The sequence below is a fragment of the Drosophila yakuba genome, chromosome 3L (assembly GCF_016746365.2).
Source record: "Drosophila yakuba strain Tai18E2 chromosome 3L, Prin_Dyak_Tai18E2_2.1, whole genome shotgun sequence".
Taxonomy (NCBI): Eukaryota; Metazoa; Arthropoda; class Insecta; order Diptera; family Drosophilidae; genus Drosophila; species Drosophila yakuba.
The window spans coordinates 23,262,016-23,284,279 of NC_052529.2; the positions used below are offsets into that span (position 1 = coordinate 23,262,016).

General features: G+C 41.5%; 1 protein-coding gene across 16 annotated transcripts in view; it reads left to right on the forward strand.

Annotated features, from left to right (window-relative positions):
* LOC6540104 (hemicentin-1) overlaps positions 1-22,264 on the forward strand; it is a 112,680-nt gene that overhangs the window by 85,867 nt on the left and 4,549 nt on the right. For 5 of the 16 annotated variants that reach the window (XM_039374119.2, XM_039374126.2, XM_039374129.2 and 2 more), the window contains one exon: positions 2,971-3,518. The exons of 3 other annotated variants lie outside the window; for them this stretch is intronic. In XM_039374119.2, coding sequence (XP_039230053.1) covers positions 2,971-3,117 — 147 coding nt within the window. In that variant the 3' untranslated portion in view covers positions 3,118-3,518. Of the gene's footprint in view, positions 1-2,608; positions 3,519-9,079; positions 9,128-22,264 lie in introns of those variants that run through there. 8 more of the 16 variants (XM_039374122.2, XM_039374127.2, XM_039374128.2 and 5 more) reach the window with 4 other exon arrangements.

Here is a 22,264-nt window from a genome sequence, read left to right on the forward strand (position 1 = left end):
TGTCGCGTGTAATTTTTGACTGGTTTTCTGTTGTTATTATGAGGGCTGAATTCTTTTTATATTTATATGGTCTATATGATCGACAAGGCGTTCTTGCTTACGTTTGGCTTTGCTGATAGCGCAGCAGAACTATTCAGTTGCGTGTGTATTCAGTTCATTTTGACCGCTTGCTGTCTGCAGAAGTCGCGGAGACGTATGAAAAGTAAGCGTTGTTTCGTTGCAATATTGAGAGCCAGCGATCGTCTTACTCGAGTTGTGGGTGACCTCGTTCTGACTCATAGTACTTTCTTTTTATTTTGTATGTTGTTTTTGGTATTTTGTTTGAAGATCTAAGACTATTTTACTATTTCAAATACAATATATGTATTCGAGGGATGGTTTGTTATTTGTTTTATATTAATAACCATTCACTTCACTCAAATTAACCAATTTTATATAAAACTCGATAAAAACTCTTCTTCACACGTCAGCGACCAAACTCAGAAGTTTGTATCGTTTTAACTACCCAGCAGTTTTAGTAAATGACATATTGAACGTACACTGTTCCAGACAATGGTTATTATTATGAAAGTTACAATTGCTTTCAAAAAAACGGTGGTCCCTTTGGTGCACTATCGTAATGCATTGTATAGCATCAACGCAGTGTCATATTTTTGGTTTTTCTGTTCAATATAAAAATTGATCAAACCTCGTACTTTTTTCGGCTGAAGGGTAATAAAAGCAATTTTTGTATATTAGTGTACCGATATATTTCGATTTACCTCGATAATAACCTCCGAGGTCTTAAACGTTATGACATGTAAATATTAAGCTTATAAATGAAAAATAATTTGTTTATTTAAACAAATTCTGTTCTGTTGGACTTAAAGCGTGCCGAATAGGTAAAAGATTTCGTGTGTAAATAATTTCTGTGTTTTTTTCAATTGGTGTACCACTTGTTATGACCAAACATCTACATCAGATTTTTTTTCTTTGGTGTCAGTTCGTAGACAGTAATATATTCATTATACTGATCAATACCCGTTTCTACCCAAAAGAAGAACGCGCAGCTCTAAGGCTTTCTACATGAATCTTTCCCAATCAATATAAATCGGAACTCGTCGGGTCGGACCACTATATATCACAAAAAAACAGAGGGAATTTTATAGTCTAGTTCCCCGTTCCTCTGCTAGTGGAAGATCGAACGAGAAATGTGGGTGTGGCTGTTTTTTGGCAAATGGATAATAATTTACAAGACTAATGAAAGAATATCAAACAATTTTTCAAAAGTTTGGGCATTAAGTTGGCGTGCCAAAATGGCTCAACAAACTTGCGCTGCATCTATGTTTTTGAAAACTGTTTACTTTAATGCTTTTTGTATACTCTAGCTTCTATAGTTTCTGAGATCTCGACGTTCATGCGGACAGAAGGAGAGACGGACGTTTCCTTCTGCCTCTTACATACTTTTAAAGTATACCGTTTTACTTTATGAGTAACGGATATAAATATGTTAGAACTACCAACTGCAAGAAATTATTATACTAAATATAAAAAAATGATAAATACGGATGTAAATAAAACCAATTTTTCGCGCAATTATCTAAATGTTTTTTTTGAGCTAACATAATAATAAAAAACGAATGCAATTACTTGTTGTCATGCAATTGGTCACGTTACAGTACTAAAAAATATTCTTTTTTAATTCAATCTTGTCAAAAATTTATTAAAATAATTTAATTAATTTTAATTTGTTCACTGTTGTATTATGCCTAAACTCTTATATATATTAGTTTAGCAACATGCGTTTAGGTATTATAAAACCGTGTACTAGGACTACTGTCCATACCCTTACAGATATATTATAATGAGCAAAAATAAAAATAATATTGCAAATATAAGGTTTATTTAACCATGGTAATGTTTTTTTATATGAAAGTGAAAAACAAACAAATTCTTTTATTAATGACCATGTGGGTTTTAAAAATCAATTACGTGCCCAAACCATAAAACAATGGAAAAAGGGTACAGTAGATGGCTTTAAAGCTTTGCCCGCAAACTGGATTAAAAAAAGGTCAGAATAATGGTTCAAACTTTAAGCCATATGAACAAAAACTATAATACCTACTGCAGCACAAGAAAGAGAAAATATTATTTCAGAACTTACGCCTCCAAATCGTATACAAATTACAAGCTTTGTAACCAGTGTTGTTTTAAGCTTAACAGTTATTTTAAAGATAGTTTGTTATAATGATTTACTTTTTAGTAACTTGTTTAAGTTTAGAACCACTTTCTTCTTGTCCTCATGTCTTAAGTCTGAAAAATTTTGTATATTTATAGACGTATACGATAATTCTTAAGAATATATACAACGCAGCGAATGCATTAATTAGTTTTAAATGCCCAACAACCAAGAATAGACTGTTACAATATTAGCATGTAATCCCCAAAAATGTATGTAATATTTGAATATAAAAAAGGACTTCTAATATTTTTAAAATTCTGTTGGCGGCCCGCTCATAACAATTCGATACTCTATAAGAACAAAATTTTACCATAATGCACAAAATTTACCGATAATTTTACCACAGTTTTCATAAATTCTTAAAAGAAATTAATTATAATTTTTTAGCATCTTTCCGACTTTGAGGATCCTTACAAAAGCAGCAATACTTATATATTCTAAGTTTTTATTTGAACACATTTCCCATAACAAAGAGATAATGTTTTTGTCCGAGTAGAAAGAAGGTAAATTTAATTTATGTTTTATTGTCAATTCAATCATTTTTATTATTAGTTTTCGCTAAAATATAATAAATGGCTTTAACAAAGGCTAGTGGCTTCCGACAGCCACCGCAAAATTTTATTAAATTTCATAATTCATAACTAGGCGATATAAGTTATACATTTGCATGAAAACATTTTTATCAATATTATTTAAACATAAATATTTGACAGCCTTTCACTTATATAACACTTCCCTTATCTATACAGCCAATAAATGCGCAAATTTTTGATGATGAATTCATTTATGCTGATCTCGAGAGTCAACATTATGGACCTATCAATTACAAGGCGGCTTCACTATACTCACAAATAAAAAAAAACAAGAAGTCAGGCGCTCTTGGTGATATTAAATAATCTTATCCTTTGCTTGGATGCATTTTAAATAAAAATTGTGGATTTTAGTTTAGAAACTTGTTTGAATTTTTTGAAGTACTTAGAATGTTTAATATGGAATATATTGAATAAAATCATGAACATACAAAAATGTTATTCTGAACGTTGCCACTTATTCAACTTATAAATCAGAAGTTTTTAATATTACACTTTATTTTAAGTGCGGTAATAAGTGGTGGGTTTAGATTAAGTATGATAAATATTACATATCATTTTAGTGTCGAATGAAATACCATATTTATTTAACTGTGAAGTTTAATTTAAACAATATAAATATTTGTAGTTCAAAAAATTTAAGTTTAACATTTTAGATTTATGCATATAAAATAGCAAAACTAAGCAATAAACTTTAATCAAAAGCATATTAAAGCTGTGAAAGTGTTCTTTCAAGTTTAAATAGTAAACATTAAACATAAAAAGCTTAAAAAAAAGTCATTATGTAGGTAAGTTGTTTATGTTTGTAGTTTGTAGTTCAGTGAAAGCTGAAAAGGGTGCGTTCACGTCCAGGTTATAACCCCATAGTGTGACTTAAAGATTTTTTTTTAAATAAACTTAGAGTTAATAAAGTAATGGCGAATTAGAATATGAAAAGTGTATATTTATTATAATCGTTACTCGTACAGTAATATGGTATATTAGATTCGTGGAAAAGTACGTAACAGGCAGAAGGAAGTGTTTCCGTCCATATAAAGTATATATATTCTTGATCATGATCAATAGGAGAGTCGATCTAGCCATGTTCGTCTGTCCGTCCGTGTGTCCGTATAAGCGTCGAGATCTCTGGAACTCTAAATGCTAGGAAGATTAAGCAGGCAAACTTTAGAGACATACGCGAAGCTCAGGTTTGTTAACCCATGTTGCCACGCCCAGTGCCCACAAACCGCCCAAAACTGCCACACCCACAAGGGTGTCCAAGGGCAGAGTTTTCCCTGTGCCACACATCTCACTCTCTGCGACATGTGAGAGAAAATGCAAAGGAGAAGAGAAAAATTACCAGGAACTTTAGGTCAGCCGATGTCCATAACTAGTAGGTATCACCAAGAGTGAAAGCTAACCCATTTGACAAACGGTTAGTGAGCGACGAACAGTTCTATTTTTGGAAAATGCAATGGACGAATTAGGTCGAAAATCCACCGGCGATGATCAGTTCTATTAATCTGAAAAGAAACAAGAGTGAACGCTATAGTCGAGTTCCCCGACTATCTGATACCCGTTACTCAGCTAGTGGAAGGGAGAAGGAGAGTCTTAAACACAGTTTTTGGCGGTTTGTAGGCGTTATAGTGGGCGTGGCAGAAAGATTTTTGGCAAATCAATAGAAATTTACAAGACCAATACAAAAATGAAAAAATTTCAAAACATTTTTCAAAAGTGTGGGCGTAGCAGCTTTGGGCGGTTTGTGGGCGTTAGAGTGGGCGTGGCAAAAAGTTTTTTGGCAAATCGATAGAAATTTACAAGACCAATACAAAAATGAAAAAATTTCAAAACATTTTTCAAAAGTGTGGGCGTAGCAGCTTTGGGCGGTTTGTGGGCGTTAGAGTGGGCGTGGCAAAAAGTTTTTTGGCAAATCGATAGAAATTTACAAGACCAATACAAAAATGAAAAAATATCAAAACATTTTTCAAAAGTGTGGGCGTGGCAGTTTTGGGCGGTTTGTGGGCGTTAGAGTGGGCGTGGCAACATGAATCGACAAACTTGCGCTGCGTCTATGTCTCTGGAGTCTGTATGCTTAATCTCAACTATGTAGCTTTTGTAGTTCCTGAGATCACAGCGTTTATACGGACGGACAGACAGACGGACAGACGGACATGGTCATATCGACTCGGCTATTGGTCCTGATCAAGAATATATATACTTTATATGGTCGGAAACCCTTCCCTCTGCCTGTTACATACTTTTCAACGAATCTAGTATACCCTTTTACTCTACTAGTAACGGGTATAAAAATGAAATTTGTTTGTGTATAGCATGCGATATATTATTTATTTCAATATTTATTATTACATTTTTGTTCGGCAATTGTTAATTATAAATGAGCGTTTGGGGCTGGGCACGACCACCAGTTGAGACCGCTGTGGACGAAATCTAGTCAACAGGGGGTACAACCGGGGTGCCGCGTGTTTCGATGGCCTGGGGTCACCCAGAACGCCGGGAAGTGGTGGAAAAAATGGTCGGCTTACGGATCAAGAACACCGGTCGCCAAGGAATGGGCTAGCCGCAGGTTCTGGATCATGAGGTTCAAGAGAAGCGGAATTCCGCACGCGACACCTCAGCTTGGTTTTGGCGCGTATAGACAAGCAGAGAAGCCTTACCATTCACAGCATACGGATAGACGTTTTTGTGGACTACCAGAGTTGCCCCAGGCAGCGGCATCGGCCACTAGTCATGGACTTTCCGGAAGTTGAGAGCAGTAGCAGCTATAAACCGGAATTCAAGATGAGAGCAAGAGCTGCGTATCCAGCTTTCTGCTGGTGGGTGAATATATTTTGTGCTTTCCACAAAGTGTTCTTTTTGCTTGTGGGCGGTTCAATATAAGGGCTGTGATTCTGTCATTCTCTTCTTAGTCTTCGTTTTTCAAGTACTAGCAGTTCGATTTCGCGATTTGTCTTGCTAGGATTGGTCCTTTTGCGTGTGTTTGGAGGGGTAGTGGCCTTGGCAGCAGCAAAACGTTTTTCCTTCATCGATTCGGCCAGACGGTCCTCCTCTGTAAACACTGTTTGAGTTGGTTCCATGTGAGTAAAAAGATGTTTCGTGTACCTTGCACAGTTGGTCCTGCGGTTGCTCACTTATATGTTGTCGATGCCTGATAGTAAGGAGAACTGGAGAATGATCAGATGATAGTTTTGCAAGTGACTGCTGTAATATTATTTCATGCGATCTTTCTTGTTGTGTTGCAAAGTCAATAAGATCCGGGATTTAGATCTGCTGACCAGTATGTAGGCCTACTCGGAGTCACATAATCGAGCATATTTCGCAGCTTAATGAGGGCGTTGGAAAGTTTTTTTGCCCTTTGGGGTCAAAACGCGTGATCTCCAGTTCATGTGCTTGGCATTGTAGTCACCGGCCGCTATGAATCGCTCTCCAAGTAAGTTACAAAATGTCAACAATGGGTCTTCAGAAACTACAAAACGGAGGTGGGACTGCGGCCAGAGTAACGGGGCCGTCCCTGGATTGCATGTTTATGGAAGTGAATTTCAGGTAGGCTAGGATTGGTGCGATGTGTAGGAGGGGGTGCCGTGTAATACGGGCATGATTGTGGCGGAGTGTAACTGATGTGGGTGGCCTAAGCTCTTGTTGACTCTTCACATTTGTTAAGGCGGCTCTTGAGTTCCTTGTATACTACACAGCCACGCCAATTCGCTGTGTGACTTTCGCCGCACTTGCTGCACATTTTTAACGAGATTTCTTGTAGCATATAACGATCTACTAAGACTGAGCTGGTGGAATATAAACGTGTTAGCGGAAAACGCTATGTCAGCCACGTTAAAATGCTCGTATGCTTTTAAAAAATAATAAAAATTCGCGTACTATTTTTATGGACAAAAGGGGAACGAGAAGAAAAGGCTAGAATAAGAATAGACAATTCGAAAGAGAGAGAAAATATTGGACTTGCCAACATCACTTCTTCTATTACGACAGTCTGCGTAATGTCCACCCTTTCATGATCCTTATGGTCCTACAAATTACACTTGGGACCCCTTGAAATGACTTCCTTCAACTCATTCCATGAAACTTTGAATTCCATGACCCCAGGATAAGGAGAAATTTACCTAAAATTCATTTTGATACCCCTTTAACAAACATAGTAATTTATAACCTATCAATTTCATATTCATCCTAGTACTATAAGTATATATTTCTGACATAATTCACCCAAATACCTATTTCATTTCTCGTTATATCTCTAGTATTACCATTATTTATGTATAGATAAATGTATATTAAGAAATTAGTTATATGTATATAAAACAAGAGAGAACGCTATAGTCGAGTTCCCCGACTATCTGGTACCCGTTACTCAGTTAGTGGAAGGGAGAAGGAGAGTCTTAAACACAGTTTTTGGCGGTTTGTGGGCGTTAGAGTGGGCGTGGCAAAAAGTTTTTTGGCAAATCGATAGATATTTACAAGACCAATACAAAAATGAAAAAATTTCAAAACATTTTTCAAAAGTGTCGGCGTAGCAGCTTTGGGCGGTTTGTGGGCGTTAGAGTGGGCGTGGCAAAAAGTTTTTTTGCAAATCGATAGAAATTTACAAGACCAATACAAAAATGAAAAAATATCAAAACATTTTTCAAAAGTGTGGGCGTGGCAGTTTTGGGCGGTTTGTGGGCGTTAGAGTGGGCGTGGCAACATGAATCGACAAACTTGCGCTGCGTCTATGTCTCTGGAGTCTGTATGCTTAATCTCAACTATGTAGCTTTTGTAGTTCCTGAGATCACAGCGTTCATACGGACGGACAGACAGACGGACAGACGGACAGACGGACATGGTCATATCGACTCGGCTATTGGTCCTGATCAAGAATATATATACTTTATATGGTCGGAAACCCTTCCTTCTGCCTGTTACATACTTTTCAACGAATCTAGTATACCCTTTTACTCTACGAGTAACGGGTATAACTATTGTAATTCATTTGCAAAGAGATAAATGTTGCTGGAAAATAACTGCGTTAATCTTATATAAAACAGTGTAATTCAACAATTAATAGATATGATACATTAATAGTAATAACAATAACGACATATTTATTAATAAGAATAAAACATGGGAAGGTATATTGTTGTATTACATTAATTCAAATTCTTCGTTATCATGTATGTTAAAATTTATAATTTCAATGCAAAAAACGAAAGGCGTAATCAAAACAAAACTAATTTTAGTGCGATATAATTACTGCAGCTATTAAAGCGCATTGCGTATTGCCGATGACGAATAATTAAGTGTAGAATGAAACAATATATGTTAATTTAAAGGAACACTTACACTAAATCTAATTCCGGCGGAAAGGTTCTTGCTCATGGTTACAAAGTTAGATCGTCTTCGGTTTTTCTACTTGTTACTCGTAGAGTAAAAGGGTATACTAGATTCGTTGAAAAGTATGTAACAGGCAGAAGGAAGCGTTTCCGACCATATAAAGTATATATATTCTTGATCAGGATCAATAGTCGAGTCGATTTGGCCAAGTCCGTCTGTCTGTCTGTTCGTCCGTATGAACGCTGAGATCTCAGGAACTACAAAAGCTAGAAAGTTTAGATTAGACATACAGACTCCAGAGACATAGACGCAGCGCAAGTTTGTCGATTCATGTTGCCACGCCCACTGTAACGCCTACAAACCGCCCAAAACTGCCACGACCACACTTTTGAAAAATGTTTTGATATTTTTTCATTTTTGTATTGGTCTTGTATATTTCTATCGATTTGCCAAAAAACTTTTTGCCACGCCCACTCTAACGCCCACAAACCGCCCAAAGCTGCCACGTCCACACTTTTGAAAAATGTTTTGATATTTTTTCATTTTTGTATTAGTCTTGTAAATTTCTATCAATTTGCCAAAAAAATTTTTGCCACGCCCACTCTAACGCCCACAAACCGCAAAAAACTGTCAGTGTTGAAGACTCTCCTTCGCACTTCCACTAGCTGAGTAACGGGTATCAGATAGTCGGGGAACTCGACTATAGCGTTCTCTCTTGTTTTTCATTATTTTTGGTAATATAATCACATTAGTATTTAGGAATTGTTTTTATTATGTTCGTTTAATTTAAGCTTGCGGAATTATACGTTTACTTTTTAGCGATTTCTTTCTTTTTTCTCATACTTTTCTTTTCACTTTGTATATTACACTTTGTTATCACCTGTTCTCTTCTCTCCTTGAAGGTCTTCCAGCTCGTAATAAGTTGAACCTAGCTCTCTTCTTATTCTAGCTTTCACAAATGCTGGTGCTAGTTTGGCATTAAAACCGTTTACATACTTCCTGTGCTGGAAGTTTCTACGAGGAACTTTTTGGCTAACGGTTTCTTAAGTTATACAACTTCTTATTCCGACTTGTTGTTGCTTCATTGCTTTGACTGCATCTTTTCTAAAAATATTTACAGAATCCTCTCGACTGAATTGAACTGTTCGATCCTCTAACAAGTCCCATTCAACAGCTTTTATGTAGAATTGTGCACTCTTTTTCTGTTACAGAATATGTTTAGCTATTGAGCTTTTTCAGTAGCTGTTGCGAATAATAAATAGACGAATATTTTCCGATACTGTTTATTTTGTTTATTATACGGGCAGCAAGGGCCAACCAAGAGCTATATCGAATTCACAAGTTAAGTCTTTGCCGAAAAACGATGAAGTGACAATTGGCGGGACAGACAGCCGAAATGCAGCGCCCGAGCTTAATGTAGGTAGATAACAAAGAGAGAGTACAAATAAATTCGTGCGAGAACAGCGGTTTGCACTATGGGCATCGCAACTGCTATTACTGACTACTTCGGCTTACAATATTAAGAGTATAAAATTAGTTTACTGGACAGTTTTGGCGGCTGCATGACCCAACATCCTCCCCCCGTTGGAAGCTTGGTTGTCAACAGAGTCCTCAAGGGGAAGCAGACACAGCTTGTTTACTGCCCGCCTTATTACTCCAGACGCGGTCCTCAATTCTGCAACTCGAGCGACGCCGTCTCTGCCAGGAATTAACTACATGACTCTCGCCAAAGGCCATCACATTGGGGGTAGATTCTCGTCCTTAACAAGAACGACGCTGTCCACGGCTAGGCCAGGCTTTGGGGTGCGCCACTTGGAGTGCTGCTGGAGCAACGTCAAGTACTCTTCCTTCCATCGCGACCAAAATATTTGCTGAAGAAAGGAGATGCGCTGCCAAGAGTCAAGCCGATTATAGTTTAGGCCCGTTATATCTGGCTCGTCAAATGACGAAGGCGGACCACCATTGAGAAAATGCGCCGGAGTGAGGACGTCCAGATCGGCAGGGTTCTCTGAAATGGGAACTAAAGGTTTGGAGTTAATAACTGCCGAGATGTGGCACACCAGCGTCCTCAGCTCGTCGAAGGTCAGAACCGCCGTACCCACAGCGCGGTAGAAATGATGTTTGGCCGTTTTCACCGCTGCTTCCCAAAGTCCACCGAAATGGGGCGACCGTGGAGGGATGAACCGCCAGTCAATCGTCTCCGAAAGGCAAAAATTCTGAACGGAGCCTTGATGCTCGCTGCTGAGAAATAACCTTCGAAGTTCCAGAAGTTCATTTTTGGCGCCGACAAAGTTGTTGGCGTTGTCTGACCAAATTTGCTTCGGCTTCCGCCGGGTGCATATGAACCTCTTGAGTCCGCACAGAAACGCAACTGTCGAGAGATCCTTGATCAGCTCCAGGTGCACTGCCTTGGTTGCAAAGCATATAAATACTCAGACGTAGCATTTAACCGCGGGCTTTTTGCGAGTATCCGACTTGTGAAAGAAGGGTCCACAGAAGTCTATACCAGCAACCTTAAAAGCGTGAGATCCTTTCAAGCGCTCCTTGGGAAGGTCCGCCATTATGTGCTTTATCAGCCGCGGCTTAATCCGAAAACATCTGATGCATCTGTTCACGGCCTTGGTAACCGTCTTCCTCCCCCCAATAGGCCAATATTGGGATCGAATTGCACCTAGAAGAGCTCGAGGTCCGGCATGAAGATTGCTTTCATGGTAATGCGAAATAATTGCCAGAGTCACCGGACCTTGGAAGGATTTTCGGGAGGCGACCGCCTACTCTAAGAAGTCCAAATTGATCCAGGAACGGCGAAAGCGAGGATATAGGACTAGACGAGGAAACTATTCCCAGCCCTTTTAGGGACTGCATGTCCTCCCATAACTGCGCGCGCTGCACCAACCGCAGCATCATCTGAGTACCCTCTTGAATGTGTGCGACGGTGAGCCCAGGATGGCGAATTCCATTACAAAATTTGTAAATGTATGCAAACACTCGTTGCAGTGAGGGGTAAGAATTTGCAAATTTGGAGCAAGCAATTACATACACGTACGGCGACTTTACGATGAACACACTTCGACGAAGCTCAAGCACCGGTTTGTCAGGACAAACAGCTGTTGGCCAATCTTTTTCAGGCTCCGTAAGATAGGCGGGTCCATGCGCCCAAAGTGACGATTCGCTAAGCTCAGACGGCAGGGATCCTCTGGATAAGATGTCAGCTGTATTAAACGCTGTTGGAACATAAAGCCAAGCCGTGACATCTGTCAGCTCCTGAATGGCAGCAACCCTATTTGCCACAAATATGTTGAACCTGAAGAGCTCATCTCGGATACAGGAAAGTGCCACCGTCGAGTCGCACCAACAATAGTAGCGTCCTTTAAATACTTTAAAGCCAACTATTTCCCTCATGATTTTAGCCAGAAGATCCGCAACACAAAGCTCCAGCTTTGGTACTGTTATGGTCTTCAACGGAGCTATGCGCGACTTCGAACAAAGCAAATGGCTAAAACTTTGATTCCCTTTAGAAACCACATAAACGCAGGCTCCATAGGCATCAATGCTTGCATCACAAAAACCATGCACCTCAAGACCAGACTCTACGCTAAACACGAACCGAGGGAAACTAACATGACTTATTATTTCAAAACTGCGACATATATGAAGCCATTTCGTCTTATGAGTTTCCGGGAGGCTTTCATCCCAGGAAAGCTTATCCCTGCAGAGCTGCTGCAAAAAGATTTTACACCTTGTGACTACAGGACCGACCAGGCCGAGAGGATCGTAAAATTTAGCAATCGCAGACAAAACAGAGCGCCTGCAGGCTCTCAATGGCGACTGAAAGGCACAGAACGAAAAAAAATACCTGGTCGGAGGCGGGATCCCAAGCGAGACCTAAAGTTTTGGTGAAATCGCTACCATCTTCAAACTTCATGAATGACTCCTTGTCCTCGGCGGGCACACCCTCCAGCACAAGCGGAATGTTATAGCACCATTTCCTTAGCTTGAGCTTGCCCTTCGCAAGAATGCCAGCCGTCTGCTGCATTATGCTGATAGCATCCTTTACCGTGCCGGAGCCGGAGATAAAATCATCCACGTAAAAATCGCGCCGAAGGATTTCTGATCCAATGGGAAACGATGCCTGATCATCGATTGTCAACTGCTGCATAGCCCTTACGGACAAGAAGGAGGCTGGTTTGGGGCCGTAGGTAACTAGGATGTGAAATAGCTTGGACTGTATGACCGGGCCAGCCATTAACACATCGTTAAGCCAGTGGAAGTGGTACCTGATCCGTCAAAGACAACGCGAAGCTTGGTGGTAGTGCTATCCTCCTTCATGACGCAGTGATGTGGTAAAAAATATCGGCACTAGCTGACCTCGGAGGCAGGCACAGGCGACATATGTCCCAGATCACGATATTCCTTCATGAACGCCGCATATTTAATCCTGAAGCAAGACTGCTTTGTATGCTTCCTTTCCAGAGACAAGAATCTCCGCAAAGCCTGAGGATATGAATCTCCTAAAGAGTCCAAATGGAGTTTTAGCGGCAACCATACTGAGTAATCGCCAGCTGGCAGTCGGGTGTAATTTTTAACAAAGTGGGCCTCGCAATCTAGCTCCTCCTTAGTGGCTTGAACTATTGGGCCGGGACAATTTTCTACCTCCCAAAAGCGCTGCAGAAGTGAATCAAGTTCAACATCAATGTTGTTTTCCTTGCTGGCTGAAGAAGGAACGCGTGAAGCTATTAAGGCGCTACCGCAAGGGCGCGCAGCCTCCAGACACAACCCAGCCCAGACGAGTTTTTTGAAGCAGTGGCAGTCCTGGCAACAACTTTATCTGACCTACGTACAGCAGCTCATAAAACAGGCTAGCTCCTATTAACAGGTCAACACGCTGAGCTTTATGAAATTCCGGGTCGGCGAGCTGCAGTTTTTCTGGAATTTTGGGAGCGATAACTGCTGTTATGCTTGTTGAGAAACCCGAAGTGACAGACCGCATCGCAATTCCTACCGAGAATCCATCAGTCGCGAAATTGGAATCCCCGATTCCAGTGACGTAGCCAGACGACCTCGACCTCTTAAGTTGCAGAGAGATTTGCAGTTGAGAGCCAGAATCTAACAAGGCCCTGCAGGGAACGAACAGTCCCGACCGATTCTGCACTAGAACGGTTGCAGTGGCTAGCAGCACAAGGTTACTACCGAGATCCTGGGCAATTAGAGTAGAAGAAGTCGAAGGCGGGGCAGAAGGCTCAGCGTGGGAGCTTGAAGACACCGGAACATGTGGCTGCGAGGAAGGCGGACCATCTAGATGGAGCAGCGTATGATGCCTGATTCCACAGGTGCGGCAGCGGCTCGAGCTGCATTGCCGTAGCTGATGACCTGCCTTTAGGCAATTTAGGCAAAGTGCTAGTCTCTTTGCCTCGCGCAGACGATCTACTGGCGCTGAGTCTCTAAATTGCGGGCAATAATATATGGCATGCTCTGCACTATGGCAAAGCATGCAACCAAGAGAATTTTGGGTGGTAGCAACTAGCATAGGTTGCCATGGCGCAATCCACGGCCTCCAAAGTCCTACATCGCTGCTCCAGGAATGCAGCCATCGATTCCCACGACGGAATAAGGTTGGCAAAGACCGGATCCTCCAAGCGCTCCTCCCATTTATCTTGGCTCGCCGCATCCAGCTTTTGCAGCAGCACTTGCACTATGATGCAGCCAGCGATTTGCTCAGTGGTGCCCAAACCCTTCAAGGCACGAATTTGAGCGTTAAACTTGTCCGACAATTCCCGAAGCGATGCCACTGAACCATTCCGTACTATCTTTAGACCCAGAAACTCGGTGATGTGCGCCTGAAACACGAGACGCCGATTATCAAACCTTTTTTGAAGCAACTCTAAAGCCGCTTCGTAATTGCCGTTTGAGATCTCCAATGATCGGATAGTTTCCAGCGCCGAATCCCTCAAACATGACCGCAGATGCTGAAATTTCTCAATGTTGGAGAGGTCAAGATGGTCCGCCCAACTGCGTAGCCTCCGCCAAACGCATCGGCCTCGGCCGCGGCTGCGTCTGATGTCCACCAGGTGGGGCACAACGTCTTCCGCAAGCGTCGAGTGCGGCGCGAAATGCACATTGCGTTTGGCTATTTCCGCGCGCACACTAGCCTTGAATTCTACGATGAATTCATCGAAATTCTCGCTCATTTCACTGCCAATTTCGTCGAAATCTAATTCCTCCAGTTTTGTATGCAGAACATTAAAGGCACTTTGCAGCTCATCAATCTGCTCCAGCCTCACCGTAAGAGTGGGTTTGTCGTAACCGCTTAGCGTCTCATTAGACAGCGACGTTTGTAGCCTCTGCAACCTGCTGAACAACGCATTGGCTTTGCGCTTTAAAAATGTCACCCTGTTTTTGTCACTTTCAGCGGGCATAGCAACAAATCGCTTTAAATTCGGTTCAGCGGGAAGATGAGCACAAAATAAATGCCGAAAATGCAAGCGGAGTCAATGCACGTAACGGGGTGGCTGCACTTGATATATGTAGCAATGTATGTATGTATATAATGCAATCTCGCTTAAACACAGCCACTATCACATAAATCACCACCGATTGCGTTTTAATATATTGATATATTTATTTATAAACGGGATAAGTGCATTAATTAATGCAATGCAGGCGGCTGCAAGACCCAACGGAATAGTTTCGCTGGCATTCATTTAGCTTACGTGACATAAAAGCTATGGAAATTTCGTCACCTTCCTGGTTAATTTGCATCAAAACGCTGCCAACTCCCGTGCGACTCGCATCACTATGTATGAAAAACGGGCGAGTAAAATTGGGCATATGCAGAAATATTTAAATATGTTTTATTTTTAAAGATGATGATACGCATATTGAGAACTTGGCTAAAATTTTTCAAACTTTACGGAACGCCAACATGAAATGTCAGCTAGACAAATGTGAGTTCATGAAAAACAAAGTCGAATTCCTTGGATTTGTTGTCTCCGATAGGGGAATAGAAACAAGCCCGAGTAAAGTGGCAGCGATAGCAAATTATCCCTGCCCTTAAACTTTGAGAGATCTAAGATCCCTTCTAGAGCTTTCCGGCTACTATAGAAGATTTATACAAAATTATGCCAAATTGTCAAAACCCCTAACTTCACTTTTAAGAGTGGAAGATGGACACGTGTCCAAAAGAATGTCATCCGAAACAATAATTTCACTAGACAATAAAGCTCTAGAATCTTTTAAGAAGCTTAAAAGTGGCTTAATGTAAAAAGAAAAAATTGTCCGTTACCTAGATTTCAATAAGGAGTTCCATTTAACTACTGATGCTTCAAATTTCACGTGCAGTTGTATCGCAAGACAACCACCCTATATCATTTCTTTCTAGAACACTTTCCAAAGCTGAAGAGAACTATGCGGCGAACGAAAAAGAAATGTTAGCCATAATGTGCTCCCGCGCTCGACCAAGTAAAGAATTTTTTCTTTTTTAAAGAGTCTGTGAGCGGGGAGGTTATTGACGCATAATTCTCTATAAACTCACTATACCACCCAGTCATGCCTAAGAACCGACGAAGTTGTTTTTGAGACTGGGGGTGGGTTACGCTTTGATGGCTTCAATTTCAACAGCATCCATGGATATAATCCCATGGCCGACAATATGACCTAAATAATGAACTTCTGGCACACAGAACCTACATTTTGATCATTAATAGTGAGGCCCGCTTTAGGCAAAGCAATTTATTAAGGAACATTTGTATGCCGTTCGAAGGTGTCGGAAAGTATAAGAAGGTCATCAAAATAAATGAATACCTTATTTCTAAGGTAGGTTGGAAATATTTGATCTATTAGTTTTCGCATGGTAGATGGAGCATTGGTCAAGACGAAAGGCATAACCTTAAACTGATAAAGGGGCCTGCCGTGCTGGCTTTAGAACTGGCTCCAGGCTCTCTCGAAATTTGTTCAAAAGCCAGAGAGCGGAGAGCTCCAGAGCCAGCAGCTCTCTTGTACGCATATAGCGTCAGCTGACCACTGTATTGGTGCACACGTATGCATGACCATGCATTTTAAAAATGACAAAATGTGCCCTTCATTTTAGAAGTTCTTAGACTTTAAATCTATAATATTTTTTATAAATTGTCACCACTTAAAAACTCTAGTTTTGCATTGCCTTAACATAACAACTATTCAAATTCAACATACAAATAATAATAGCACAATCTATGTACATAATAATGCATAATAATTTTCAAATGTGATTTTATATTAGAATAGTTGTCATTAGAGTATTCAGCGTGCGACCCGTTACTCGTAGAGTAAAAGGGTATACTAGATTCGTTGAAAAGTATGTAACAGGCAGAAGGAAGCGTTTCCGACCATATAAATTATATATATTCTTGATCAGGATCAATAGCCGTCTGTCTGCCCGTCTGACTGTCTGTATGAACGCTGAGATCTCAGGAACTACAAAAGCTAAAAAGTTAAGAATAAGCATGCAAACTCCAGAGCCGCCCAAAACTGCCACGCCCACACTTTTGAAAAATGTTTTGACATTCTTTTACCCTGGCTCTTACTACTTGTCACGTTGGTTTTTCCTAGTTCTTTTTTTTTTTTTTGAAGATTCTTTGTATGTCTAAATAAAATAGCACATTAAGCTTTATTCGTTAGCTTTTTTTCCTGTTAGCATACTCACAGCTTGCTCTTGGCTTGTCGTTATTTTGAAACAAAATGCTAATGCAATGCGATCACGACAAAAAAAAAAAACAAATACTCCCAGAAGAAAACTGCTCTCGATGATGGCCAAAATGGAAAAGAACAATCTGGATGCGTGTACTCAGAAGGATACCCCAGATCGGAAATATAGATCCGTCAAAGTTTACAATAATGGCAGTCCACTGGCAGTCAGAGAACTACCCTATTTTCTACGTTGCCAGTACGTCAGGTTTCAGTTTCACGTCATATATGGCGCCACCCTATCTTGATGGACTAGCCATACAAATAAAATTCTTTTTTTTTTTTCATATCTAGTGTATTTTATAGCTCGACAAGCCCTTCTACAGTCTTCCTTGTTATTATTGGAGTTCGCTGTGCTATGAGCTACACTACTGACTACGCAAATATATTTCAGTGTACAGTAAGGGTGTCAGTCGGGTGATGGAAAAGGGGAATAACGTGTAGTTTCAAGCTTGTTAGAAGAACGCGCCGTAATTGTCCATACACCCGGAAGTGCGACTATACTCTCCAAGCGAGGGCGGCTGGAAACAGGTCCCCTGGCAAGGTTATGTCCCTGCCAGAGGATGGTGGCAAATGGTAGTCGGGCGTCCCGGGCCGGACTAAGGTGTCATTCGACCCGTGCCGAGAGTCAGCCTGACTGAGGGCGTCACGGATCTCCGCCCGGGTGGACCCTCCTTTTCTCCGCAACTCATGGGAACCACATGATGTCTACAAACGTAAATAAAAAGGAGTCAGGATATCCCAAAAAACCTACCCAATCGGCAGTGACGACTGTATCTGGCCGAAAAATCCTCAAGGTGGTGAAGTTGCCGAATGAGCCCACCTGCCTGGCCTCCCCCGCAGGATCGGGTTCGGGTGAACCAAGCCTCAAATCTGAGGCGACTGAGTGCAAGCCGCCCATAGCCGTCGCCATGGGAACATTTCTAGGCCCTAGTGCCATGATGCCCCTTTGAGGCGTAGCCCAGGACGGCAAGCACTCAGTGGCAACCGGTAAAGGCAAACACACCTACGCAGAGAAACGATCTGCAGGTCAAATCCTACGCTGCCAGGAGATATCGAAAACGGCTCCTTCGGCTGAATGGATGAAGAAGGTGGAATGGGCAAGAACCGTTTTGCCAAACTTCGGCAAGGAAGCCCCCAAAGCCACCCATTCTCCTGGGCGTGGTCTCATCGCCTGTGACGATGAACGCTCTGCGGAGCTGTACAAAGCCGCAGTAAAAGAGCTGGGGGAGGTGTATGAGGGCGCCTTACCCTCACCATGCTGCAGCGATGCAACCCGCACCTTCCCACCTAGGACTGACGAGTGGTGAAGGTCGATGAAATAGAGGGGCCAACAAACCAGGCCATCCTCATTCTAAACAAGGAGTCCCTAGCTCCCATTGAGGCCGCTCACAGGGAGCTTAAGTTCGGGTTTAGCTCAGTGACCATAAAGGTCTACAAATCGGACTCCGCCAAGGAGGATCAGGAAGGCAGTGGAGGAGTGAATGAGGCATCGGAAACCGAGGACGGCTACTCGACCGATGCCTCAATCCTCCGCAGCCTTGCGAACATGGGTCAATTGACAGACCTGGACACATCGGACGATATCTTCTACTATGATACGCCGATGCTTTAGGAGCTGTAACTTGTAGATTGGGTGAACTTCTTTTTTTTCAGTAGGTCACCGTAGGTAAGCGTAAAGAAATTTCGAAAGTGCTGGAGCTGAGGGAAATTCTTTGGGTTAGGGGTGATTGACCGCTCGCTGTTTGCAGAGGTCGCGAAGACGTATGAGAAGTAAGCGTTGTTTTGTTGCAATATTGCGAGCCCGCGATCGACTTACTCGCGTTGTGGGTGAGCGCGAGTGTCGTTCTGACTCATGGTATTTTCTTTTTTTTTGTATCTTGTTTTTGGTATTTTGTTTGAAGATCTAAGACCACTTGCTTGTACTATTTCAAACACAGAGCTTCTCTTTTTCTTTTGATTTATTTTTTTAACCCATTTACTTCACTCTAATCAAGCAATTTTATACGGAGCTCGAGAAAAGCACGTCTTCACACGTCAGCGGCCGACCTCAGAAGTTGAAATATTGTTGAAATATGATTTGAACATATTTTTGCTTTAAATAATATTTTATTAGATCATATTACAACAAAATTGTCCAAAAGATTTTTTGTCTAGTACAAGTACTCTCACATACAAACTTTCCTGCTTATTCGATTTTTGCGTACCCAGCTTCTTTGAGCTCAATTATTGCCGCCACCAAAAAAGTGGCTGCCGGAGTTTCTGTCTTTAAATGGAACACTTTGTGCTAAGCGGTATTGTAACTAAAGAAACTACAGAACAGTGGTGCGCAAATCAAGAAGGACAAAAGAATTTGCTAGAGAAACGTTCTGTGTGAGATCGAAAAGGCAGACGCATTTAATGACATGGTGAAATTATTTTGCTGCATCGCAAAAAGAATTGAGGAGAAACCAACTCAAAGACGATTGATGTGGGCAACATAAAACGCGATTGATCAGCGAATACCAAATCGAGGAGCAGCGCAACGACTTTTTGGTGGACGTCCAAAATCAATACAGGATTGAGGAGGGTGGTCATCAGGACAAAGTGAAAGGCGTAATTAAGTTTTGGTGGCAGGCGCATCGCAAAAGTTGTGCATCAGGAGCGACGAGGAACGGGCTCATTCTTCATTACATCGAAGAACTTGAAGAGTGTGCACATACGGTGAAATGAAGTCAGTTGCGGGTGTTTATATATGCGAAACAATTACTCAGTGGAGCGGCAAAGCTTTTTGTTTTAGAGTCAATCGTGATTGAAAAACTCTAAAAAACGCATTGATTGACGAATTTAGTGTGAGGGTGTCATCGGCAGAGGTTCGTCGTAGACTTGGTAACGACAGCAGAAGAAGACCAAACCTTACAATAGTACCATTATGCGATAATAGAATTGACGAAGCCGATTTATTTAGATGATGAGAGCTTGATCGAATGGATGGAATGGATTGATAAACGAGTTTCAGAGTTGGTGCATGGTATCCGCATAGGACTGAGTTGTCGCATTTTCTACATTCGCAAAGTACAAGCCAAAGAGAAACGTTCATTGTCCGGTCAAGATGAAAATAGTGTTTACAAACGAAATACCAGTGTTTCAATATACTCGACGAATTGCTTACACGGAGCAGAAGGTAGTGGACGAGCAAATTCAGAAGTGACTTGACCAAAAGATTATCAAGCCCAGTCCTTCTGTGTATGTTTCCCCATTGTACTTGACGCAAAACAGAATAGAGACAACCGTTTTTGCTGCGACTATCGCAAGTTGAACGAGAAGATTTTAAGGAACAACTTTACAATGTCACAGATGGACAGCGTGATCGAGTAATTACAATCAGGAACACAGATAAGGCATGTAAACGCTCTCAACCAAGTTTCATGTTTTTGTTTTGACAGAAACCTCTAAAGGAAGCGCAGTTGGCAGACGATGGTAGGGAATGGTGTGGCTGCGGGGCTTGCTCGGTGCGGTCGGTGTGGGACTCCTCGCGTCTGAGGTCCATCATCTGTCAAGGAGACTGGCTATCTCTACAAAGGAGCAACGCCATAGTCTTCAATGTTCGGCCCAACTCACAGAACCACGCTTCGGACCAAATCCTTAATGTAATTTGCGTATTTGAGGCACCAATATCAGTAAGTGGAAACGGCTCGGACTTGAGGTTCGACACATTCGGGGATTCTCTGCCTTTCCAAATTGGAAGGGAGTAAGCGTTAAATTGTCAATTGACTATGATGTAAAGCCAGTACAGCAGCCTATGCGGAGGATCCCGATTGCCCTGGAAGACAAAGTGCGTGAAAAAATTCAGGAGTCACTCAAACAGACATTATTGAACCAGTAAATGGAGCTCCTGGATTTCCCAAATGGTTATAGTGTTCAAGGGAAACGGTGATATCAGATTATGTCTGGATATGCGTTTAGCAAACAAAGCAATTCTCAGAGAGAATTATCCACTCCCTACGTTTGAAGCATTCATGACCAAACTCCGGAATGCAAAGTACTTCTCTAGGTTGGACCTAAAAGACGCATACCATCAACTTGAGTTGGATGAACAAATCCGGGAAATAACAACTTTTATAACCCCAATAGGATTATTCCGCTATAAACGGCTTATGTTTGGAGTCAATTCGGCGCCAGAGATATTTTAAAAGAGACTTGAGCAACTTTTGGCACTAGCCACAAATGTCCTGAACTACATAGACGACATCATAGTTTTTGGTAAGACTGAGGAAGACCACAATGAAGCCGTAAAAAGAGTCTGTCGCATTCTCAACGTGAACAATGCTATATTGAATGAAACCAAATGCATTTTTAGGGCTTCTACGATAAGTTTCCTGGGACACATTTTATCAAGTCAAGGCATTGAGGCTGATCCGGAAAAGATAAAAATCATCACATCATTTCGCGCACCTAAAAACAAAGAAGAGACTCGAAGTTTTTTGGGTCTGGTAACCTACGTGGCAAATTTATATCGGAGTTGGCAGACAAGACAGATCCCTTAAGAAGACTGTTGAAAAACGATGTGAAATTCATATGGGGCGTTGATGAACAGAGTGCGTTCGAGAAGCTTAAATTATGTCTGACCCAGATCCCTAACTTGCACTACTTCGACCCCAAACAGACAACGCAGCAAGTCGCTGATGCCAGCCCGGTGGCGTTAGGAGCCGTATTATTACAACTTCATGGTGAAAATGATACGAAAATTTCGCTAGTCGCAGCCTTACCGATGTAGAAAAACGTTATTCTCAAACCGAGAAGAAAAGCCTAGTATTAGTGTGGGCGGTTGAGAAATTTTACTACTACCTAGCTGGTTTGGAATACGCTTATAACGGATAATAAGCCGTTGGAAACAATTTTTAAACCGACTTCAAACCCACCAGGAAGAATTGAACGATGGCTTCTCCGTCTACAAGCATTTAAATTCACAGTCCAATATAGGACTGGAACGGAGAATATTGCGGATACCCTATCTTTGCGAGCTGAGCCCAGGATATTGCTATGACATGAAAGGTGAACACAGCCTTATATATGTGGTCGAAAACGCAACTCCTACATCGATAGCCATCACCGAAATCGCAGAAAAGAGCATTTGTGACGAGGAAATCGTAGATGCGATGTCATGCCTACAGGACAAGTCGTGGAACACATCATCTTCAAACAGTTTGTTCCCATTTAGACACGAACTATCACAGTGGCAATGAGACAGTTGATCCTGAGACTAGCACATGAAGGTCACCCGGTAGTTCAGCAATGAAGAGGCGTCTGCGATCCAAGGTATGGTGGCCACAAATAGGCACCAGGTTGCCAGCGTAAGCTCGTCGCTTTCGGGTCGTCCAACATATTAATATTAAACCTCAATATAATATTAAACCTTAAATATTTAATTTCT